Below are 10,413 nucleotides of genomic sequence, written 5' to 3'. Positions count from 1 at the left end.
ATATACATAAGATACAATATAATATACTACAAGAAAATATATTATGCTACAATATATACATAATATACAATATATATACTACAAGAAAATATATTTATAAGCTACAATATATACATAAGATACAATATATATACTACAAGAAAATATATAAGAGAATATATATACATAAGATACAATATAATATACTACAAGAAAATATATTATGCTACAATATATACATAATATACAATATATATACTACAAGAAAATATATTATGCGAATATATATACATAAAATACAATATATATACTATAAGAAAATATATAAGAGAATATATATACATAAGATACAATATAATATACTACAAGAAAATATATTATGCTACAATATATACATAATATACAATATATATACTACAAGAAAATATATTATTATGCGAATATATATACATAAGATACAATACATATACTAAAAGAAAATATATAAGAGAATATATATACATAAGATACAATATAATATACTTCAAGAAGTGATATTTATGCATGACAATTTATTGTTTTACTATTGTTTTGTTATTTTCTTTTTCGTCAAGCACTTTAATAATTAGATATACATATATACTACATATATATTTTTAATATAGCCATGATACTACAAGAAATTGTCTTAAAAAAAAAAAAAAGCCCGCTAGGCCCGCGAAGCCCACGAGCCCGGCCCGTTAAGCACAGGACCATGTGGGCTTATGCCCGTCACGGGCCAGTTCCATCCATTAGGCCCACGAAGACCGGGACCGCCAGAGCCCGGGACCACGAAGCCCGGGACCGCGAGGCCCGGCCCGTTAGGCCCACTAAGGCCCGGGACAAAATACAGCACTAGGTTGTATCGGCCATTCCGCTATCGGGCCTGTGTCCCTCCCATCATTGATAGGGAAAAGGTCAGGTGAGGCGACTAAGTTTTGCCAGATCAAATGCTTAACGCTGCTAATCATTTTGAAATTTATACGAAAACGGTGGATAGGAATGACTACCAAAATTTCTAGCAGGCTGGAAAAGCAACTGAATTCAACCATCTACAACAGTAATCAAAATCTAAACTACAATCCGTAGCAGAGCAAAAAAATGCCACAAGTCTCAACATTTAGAAGCACTTGGCTAATGTTCAAGGAAGTGAAATCAAGATTGCCAGAGGTCACCATCATCTGGTGAAAAGCCATACAGGGCATGAAGCATGGTTCCAGACCTCTGATCTGATCATATAAACTTTCTCATCATGAGAAACCAAAAACCTCGCATTCACGCTGAGTAAGCTAAATGAACACGATAAATCACACGCTAATATCCAGAATAGCTATGCTAAAATGCTATAGTTCCTTGACCATATTTAACAAAGTATCTCAAAATGGATTTTGCAAACAGACTGGTCTACTCATTTGAACCAGCAGGACCAACAAGGACTCCTTGCGCGGAGCCTTCCTTTCGACCACTCTCCTCCTTTACTTCTGCATCAGGCTTTCTCATTCTAATTTTATACTTGGTTTCAAAGTCAGATATTTCCTTTTTCTTTTTCTCCAGAGCTTCATTCAGCCGAGCTATTACTTCCTCAATTCCCTCCTTATTGCGTTGAACAGCAGGCAGGACTTCCTTGATAGTTCTCTCTACAAGAACACCTCCAATCATCCTATAACACCGCCTTGAAGGGTCAAGTGGTTGTATAGCATTGACCACAAGTGAGTGTTCACTAACTTCCATCTCTAGTTCCGTGATTTTAGAGTAAATTTGGTTGATCTCAGCCCTCATGGATCCATATATGTTAGCAACTGCTTGCTCATTGATTGGTTCTTCAGCTCTGGCAGCCATATCACTGAGACAAAAAAAAGAGACTATGTCAAACATCATATCCAGGCTCAGCTACTTCAACCACTTCATATTTTGACTAGTGCAAAAGAGAAACCAAAGGGCAGCAGAGTCCCTGTTATTGATTCAAGATTCAAAGCAAACACTTGCATAAACATATATGAAAATGTTGGCTTGGACAGGAAACTGAAGTTACAACTTCTCCGGGTCTTAGAATTGCAAGGAAGCAAAGAAAAAAAGGTACTCAGGCGGAGAATTTTTTTTTTCTCCGGGGCACTCTTACCATCCTTGCATAAGATTTTAAGTTTATCTCCCAAATAAAGCCGGCTATATCATCAAGTGAATAAACACTAATGTTGCTTAAAATGGCTTATATGATAATATATTTTTCGAGTTTGGTTTATCCTGTCAAAGATAATGCCTTTTCTTGAGCCCAAGGACGCACAAACTAGAGATTGCAAATTTGAGTTATTAACAACTAGGACAAAGATTTTTAGACTAGAAATGGTTACGCAAATTCATGATCATACTCACAACCAGCTATAAGAATTTCAACCTTCTACCCCGATAACAGGAGCAAAGTTTAGTTAAGGCAAACATTCTCATCACTGTCACTTTCTCATTGCAGCGGGATATATCCAGTACAGGCCTTGAATTCCAATAGGAACCCCAAGTAAAGCCATCTAATGCCATTTAGGCATAGCTGAGGCCAATATAGTAAACTCAGCAAGAAATGGACTCTATGTATGATTGAGGGCGGACAATTGCACCCTCACAAGTTTTGGAAAGAACTATTTGTTCCCATGTCAATTTGAAATGCTTACCCCTCAAAATTGATGAATAGCGGTCAACACTTGAGAAAATGAAGGAAAGAAAGGCGAAAAGTGAGCTATACGGAACTACTTGAAAAAGCTGTTTATTTTTCAAAAGTTCGGTAAGACGTACGAATCAAAGCAATTTTAAGATTTTATACTCAGTAATTGCTCTTTAGGCATGCTTAATCAGTACTATGTTGATACAAAGTTGCAAAAGAAAAACATAAAGAGTTACACATTAATTGTCCAACTGGCCAAAGGTCCTAGATCTGCCCCTGAAAACAGCTTAAGATGAGTTTACATCTGAAGTTTCATGCACCCTGTAGTTACCAAAAGCTAATGCAGACAGCTAACCAACCAAAACAAAGGATCTTTTGCTAGGGAGCCAATCTATGTTGTTATGCTTTTTAACTGGAATATCGCAATCATATATCCAGAAAAAGGATAAGTTACAATATGTTCGGATTTTTCTTACCAGCTCTACCTCATTTTTCCCCTTAAAAGTCTCTCTTTTTCAAGATTATGCTGCTTTAGCATTATCAAATTTTTCCGTAACTTCATCCAGTGATTGTCTCAAGGCTCAATGCATTAATAAGTTCCAGCAACTTAGTGATTTAACTTCCCATATAACCCCAAAACAAGTGACATTTTCAGTATCAACAAATTACAATGAATTTTTATCATTATCATCAAATCCAAAGTACTCCTGTCCTTAAATCAATAAATATTAATTCCCATCAAATCAAGTATGCAAATAATCTAGTAAAAAATCAATATATATAACCTAAGACAAAATCCAATAGCATAATAAATCCAAAAAAATCAAACAGGGGAAGCAAAATATGCAAGACCCACCAAGTTTGAAACTTTACTAAACACAAAAATCAGATACTAGGTAAAACAAAAGACAAACAAATCATCGGATGTTTTTACATTACTCATAAACACAAAATCACATAGCTATGCAATTTCAAAGTCCAAAAACAAGTAAAAGATGACTTACCCGGAATAATGCTAATTTCCTAATTTACAAACTGAGAACAGTGGGAATATGGGAACAGGAGAAAAAGGAAGGAGAAAACTAATAGGGCGTACTTCGATTTGTTGAAGAAATAGAGGAATCTGCAAATTGAGCTGTTTGGTGTTCACAAGCTTTTGGGGCGCGTGCAAGGGAGGTTTATTTTGGGCTTTTAGAAAAACTTGGGCCGCTTTTACATATAGGCCGGGCAGCCCATTTGCAAGAGGAAAATATATGGGAAAATGACACTGCCGAAATAAATATGGAAGAATTAACCTAAATAAATAGTCGCTCGTCTAACCACTTAAACTAAAAATAATCGGTGAAGATATAATATATGCATAATTTATGTATTATATGTATATAATTATGTACAATTAATGTATAATTTATGTGTATGACTTGAAAAAGTAAACAATGAATATGCTCGGTCATTTGTGTAAAGATCCCAAAAATATATACTTTTATATATATATATATATATATATATATATATATATATATATATATATGTATGTATTATAAAAATACTTTTTGTATGTTCTATACAAAAAAATGTAAAGTTTATACATTATTGCAGCTATCAGATATAAATAGTTTTTGCTGCAGGCTAAAAGTGATCTCCCCAATATATTTTTAGAGATCATTTGTTAGTTTTTTTAATATCAAAATTTACCTTAGAGATATTTTATATTTTTTTAAACAAATATTGATCGGTTAAACAAACAAAGTTACTTTTTGATTGAAAAAATTCAAAAAAAATTCTTATCCAAAGAGGTTTTGCACACTTAATTATTTCCGAAAGTGAAAATAATGTCGATTAAGAGTCCGATTGGATGGGCTTATTTTAAGTGACTTTTAAGTCAAAATAGCTTTTAAGCCATAAGTTATGAATTCTAGCTTTTGGCTTGTTTTTGCTATTTTAACTTAAAAACAAGTGCTTAAAAGCATATTTTTACTTTATCCAAACACTACAAAATGATTTAAAAGTTATTTTGGCTTAAAAACACTTAAAATAAGCCAATCCAAAGGGGCTCTAACTTAGAAGAAAATGAAACTCAAACAATTAGAAAGATACATTATTAGTGATGTTCGGAATAATAGGTTTTTTCATACCTATACAAAATTAGAAACTTTATTACTAAAAATGTTCATATTTACACAGTTACCCGACCTACCCATGTTTATAGTGTATAAAATATATACAATCCATCAAATTCATGATTTAGTTACATGTCAATATTTCCTGGTTTAAGGCTCCTCGTTTTCTCAATCAGTCATCCCATCTTTTGACTACTCGATCCGTCCGTATATTTGCACAGCTTGTGGCTCTGCTGGTAATGGATTCTGCTTTATTTGATATCCAATTGCAGTGTGGAAGCTCAATACTTATTGACGAACATCCACATCAATTGGGTTCTCCTTACGGCATATCGTCGGCAAGTCTGAAAATTCAAGATTGCAAAAGGATATACATATAGGTACATAAGGATCCAAGGACAACAGCTGGAAAACTTCAAACTTGGACAAACTTTTTCTTTCTCATAATCATAATCATTAATAATTGACAGTTTAACGCAAACTAAAGATCTTAGATGTATTTGTAGATCGTGCCATCAGTACTACTGCTCAACATTGTATTGCATATATTTGTGATGTCTGCAATCAATGTAATAATGAACAGCGACAATTGGCTTTACTACTGCGCTGGTTGTGATTTTGCATCTCATTTGCACTGTGCAATTGCAGTTAGTCCTGAAGTTGCTGTTTTTCCGAGACCAATTCCAAATCAAACACTGGAGATGATAAATTACTTAGAGTTTTTTCAAATGCCTCCACTGTTGGTGATTTCCAGACTGAGGGGATCGAGCATGTAAATAGCTCATTTTACCAAATTCAACATATTGACACAAAATATATATTGTTTACATTATTATTATTATTATTATTATTATTATTATTATTATTTCTACCCCAGTTAAATACAACTACAATATCATACAATTTGAATATAATTTTTATACAATATGTCTTTTGTATCTTATTTATACATAGTAAAAATAAATTTCATACAACTAATTATATATTATACACAGAGGCGGATCTAGGATTTGAAGGTGGCGGGTGCCACCATAATTTTTTTTTTGTGCACTTTGTAATAATTAATATAGAGTTTGTTCGGTTCATTTTTTTGGTTTATTCGGGTAATTTAATAGGCATTTTTTTATTTGGAAATATGAAAATTACATCTCTATCTCCTACCCTACTTGTGAGATTTCACTAGCTATTTTGTTGTTATATGAAATTACATCCCAAACGTCAAGAAGCAAATGCAGTTAACATTTTAAAAAAAGAATCGCACCTTTATTATTAACAATTCAAGTACAATTAATATTTTCACTTGGGAACTACATCTTTTTGTGTGCTAAAAATAAATTTGCACAAGTAAAATAACATCTTCAAAAGGGAATTTCACCAATCAAAATAAGAAAAATAAAAAATATATATCTCCAATAGATGCAGAATTAGATAAACTACAAGATCCCAAAATTTAAAATAATAAATCTCATATTTTTCTAGGCAATCCTTGCAACATAGTCATCATAATTTAATAGTAAAGAGATTTAAGTTGTATTTAACAATTATAGGATAACATGATTTTTTATGTTATAATTAAAAATAATTAAATTTGATCTCAATCCAAAATTCATATCAAGACCCAAGTTTTTGATTTTGAAAGGAAAAACTTAAATGATTTGAAATTAAGAGAGATGCTTATTTTATGAAATTTTAATTTTTGGAGGCTCTTTTTGAGTGTTCTTGTTAAAGATTACAGATAAAATAATAGAATACAGGGAAAAACTATAAAAAATAATGAACGAAAAATAGGAAATTAGGAGGTAGCCAAAAAGAAAAATAACCGGGACAAAGGAAATAAAAAGCACAACGAAAAGGGAAAGTGAGATAAGGTTCAAGATAAATTCGAACTTGAATTTTGCACACGAGAAATTAAAGCTTTCAAAAAGGTCTACTAGCCATGACACCTTTGTTTAGTCTGCAATTGGGGGTGGCGGGATCAAATATTTAACCTAATTTAAAAAAAATTCTACATAAATACATAATAATTTTACCAACATAGCGGGTGCCATACCACCCCCACCTTAAAGGATGGATCCGCCACTGATTATAAAATTTATCTACAACTTTCATACATTATTTCCACCCAGTTATATACAACAACAATATCATACCACGTAAATACAATCTATATCTATATTATATTAAAAGCACGAAGGCCCTTAGTAAAATGTCGTTCGTCTTTTTTACCCTTTAAAAATAGAGTTCACACCGGACAAAATAATCATTTAATTATATTCCTACTATTTAGGACATTGAAATTAATTAAAAATTTACTATTAAATCTTTCCTTATTTGAATTAGGTAAAAACTCCTAATATTTAAGAACTTAAAAATCAAGTAATATTTTATTTCTATAAATTCTTGACTAATAATTATAGATAATTTATTAATGGAATGTAATAATTTAATTTTGTCTATATTTGAAAGACTTCTTGAATTATCTGTGCGATTTAACAAACCTAGCATATCCTAATTAAATTATTATTACTGAGATGTGCTGCAACATTAACAATTCAGTCCTATTTAAATTTAGTGATTAATTAGTGTAGTCATTGAAAGATTCGTGCTTTATAATAGTTCATCATGGAAAAGGAAAGGCGAAGTATTCAAAATCATCGCATGCATAATTTAGACTATATTCAATTGAATAAATGATCATTTAGATCATTGATAATAATGATATTAATTGGAGTCATAAGAAAGTAACGTTCTAATATTATTTAAGAAAGAGTTTAAGTTTCATGAGATGTAAAAATTATTTACGTAATGGTCCAATTTAAGTTGATGTGACTATGTATTTTTAGTTTTTTTTTTTAAAATTAAATGTTATGTCATATCCAGGGGCGGACCTAGAGTGTAGAATACGGGTTTTCGGGAACCCAGTAACTTTTGCGTACACCATGTATTCATATTAAGAAATTTACTAAATATTTGTAAATATCTAACCGTGAACTCAATTATAATTGCATATTAATCTAAAATTACGGTAGAAACCCATAAGCCTCAAATCCTAGATCCGCCTCTGATCATATCAAATTTTACAGACAACAATAAGTTTCGGTTGATTTTAGTTTTTGTGTGGGATTAGGATTCTCTCATATTCTCTTCTTTTCGATTTAGTATTCCTGTCCATAAAGACTTGTGAACTAAAATTTATTAAAATAAATATGATATTGGATGAAATAGTTATTTAATTATTTCTCAATATCTAGAAATACTCATTTAATTAATTTTTTAATATTATAAGAATAGTCATTTGATTAATTATTTAATATTAGTCACTAAATCCTTTTTTTAATTTGAATTATATAAGAATTATAAATATTTCTGACTTTAAATTCCAGTAAAAATGTATAAGCAAAAAAGATAAGAAAGCTATAACCTTAGAAAAAGTTATACTTGAAAGACAACATAAACCTAAAATAATCCTAAGAAACGAAAGGAAAACCTTAAGTTCCGGACGAGCTAATTACTTTGAACATCCAATAATTTAATAGGAAAGGATTATTCTTATAAACAAAATGTTAGAAAGATTTTAACAAAAAAATTTATTTGTATATTATTTCACTGATTTTTCATTTATTTATATAATATATGTGTTTTAAATCTAAATTTTCTTCTTTCAATTATCTAACAATAAGGGTATGTTCTCATAAAAGAAAGAAATAATAAATTTAAGAGAAAAAACAAAGAGACACCAATATGCATAGTACTCATCTTATTCTTTTATAAAAAATAAAAAGTTGTATATTAATTTAAATTTTTTAATAAAAAGGTGTCCTGGACAGAATTAAGAGGTATTAATATGCATTTTAGACTTCAACAAGATTTATAGTTTTGAATGATTTCAAAATTATAGTATTTTAATTAATTATGTCTAATATTTCGAAGTTTGAAATCAACTTATCTTTAACCTTTATTACTTCAAGTTGAATAGTTCTGTGCTTGAAGGAATGTGGATAAGACATTAGACAACATGTATTCCGAGTAAGTTGTAATTAATTATTTTCTTTCATTTTTCACCCCTTCCAACATATGACTCCATATCGTTTTTTATATATTAACTAATTTATTATAAAATATTAGGAGAGTCATCTTATCTAAATTGAAAGTCTATTCAAGATTGTAATTTATTATTATTATTATTTCTAGATTGTTCATCTTCTTTTATTATTAAATATCTTTCTATTAATTTAAGATTTTCTCTATACACTAAATTTTATTCAATCATTTTAAAATTTTATTTGTTCACTCAAAATAAGTTTCCGAATCATTGACACTCTGCCAGGTGGACTATTTCTTCTATTCAATGTTTATACTTATTAATTGTTGTTAATTTTTTTTTGATTTTTTAGGATTTTTTTTAAAATTGCCCAATGCCAATCATTCGACTGAGTAATTAACACAATCAACCAGGAAAAAGAACCAAAAATAATAGTACTTGCTATCAACAAGAAATTTTCTTCTAGAATTTAAATACTGTTAATCTCATATAAAACTTATTTGCCAAAATAAGAACTTAAAAAATGAAAGAATATTCGACAAAATTAAGTAACGGGAGCAAACTGAATGAAAAATCACTTGAGTGATCCAAAATGCTAACATGATCAACATTTATTAGTTTAGGAACTTATCTGTTGTTAATTTTTATTTTATAACTCAATCACAAATTTTAAATATTATTTAAATTATTTAAAAAGTTCATTTTCGTTGATATGTAGATTAATATCAAGTCCTAAATATGACTAATATTTATTATTTTTAAAAACTTGTAATTTTTTATTAATTTTTATTTTATATCATAAATATATATTGTGGATATACTATTTTATATTATTTTAAAAAATTTATCTTTCTTGATATAGGTACACGCGCGACACACGTATTCTATTATTAAACTAAAAGTACGAAGACCCTTAGCGAAATGTCATTCGCTTTTTTTACCCTAAAAATACTAATATTTCATTGGACAAAATTGTAATTTAACTATTTTATTAACATTTAAGATTTGAAATCAATTATATTATATTTCTTTTACTAAAATATAGCAAGTCATAATATTTAGAACTCTAAAATTAATTAACTACCTTATTTGACAAGGAAAATGATCTAATTTAAGTTCTTATATTAAGGGAAGAAATAGGAACACGTCTCTTAGATGCTTTATGTTCATCCTTGCGCCTCCCATAACCTTCATTTTTTTTCTTTTTGGTTTTCACTTACATATGCGGAAGCCGGAAGTATGTGTTCATTCAGAAAGATACTAAACTTGTAATTTAATTCTCTATGCATCAAAAATAAAGAATCAGTCCAAGGGAATCACTTCCATTTATTTAACCTTCGCAAAAGTCGCAAGATAAATCTTTCGTTAAGGAGGATTAGATTATCACAAGGATCCAACAAATATACACGTCCTTGTACTTTTTGCAGTAACTAATTCAATTGTTTCGACTCTGGATATTAATATGTGAAAGTCATCCATTAATGTCATTTAAAGATGCATGTAAAAATAATCTTAGTCTGCTTCATACTCACCTGATTTTTTTTTACAGGATCATTCGTCTTTTTGGTGGATGAACAATGATCTTGAAGGTTGAGAAATTCAAG

General features: G+C 29.8%; 1 protein-coding gene across 1 annotated transcript; it reads right to left on the bottom strand.

Moving 5' to 3' along the window:
* Positions 1 to 1,099: 1,099 nt before the first annotated feature.
* Positions 1,100 to 3,794, bottom strand: LOC104219991 (prefoldin subunit 2). The gene is made up of 2 exons (XM_009770761.2): positions 3,652 to 3,794; positions 1,100 to 1,840 (listed from the first exon to the last, which is right to left on the bottom strand). Exon 2 carries the CDS (start codon positions 1,834 to 1,836, stop codon positions 1,402 to 1,404), a length of 435 nt encoding a protein of 144 aa, XP_009769063.1. The 5' UTR covers positions 1,837 to 1,840; positions 3,652 to 3,794; the 3' UTR covers positions 1,100 to 1,401.
* Positions 3,795 to 10,413: the final 6,619 nt, after the last annotated feature.

This window comes from Nicotiana sylvestris, chromosome 6 (assembly GCF_000393655.2).
Source record: "Nicotiana sylvestris chromosome 6, ASM39365v2, whole genome shotgun sequence".
NCBI classification, from domain to species: domain Eukaryota; kingdom Viridiplantae; phylum Streptophyta; class Magnoliopsida; order Solanales; family Solanaceae; genus Nicotiana; species Nicotiana sylvestris.
Note: the sequence above shows the minus strand (reverse complement) of the source record. Positions and strands in the feature narration are given on the sequence as shown.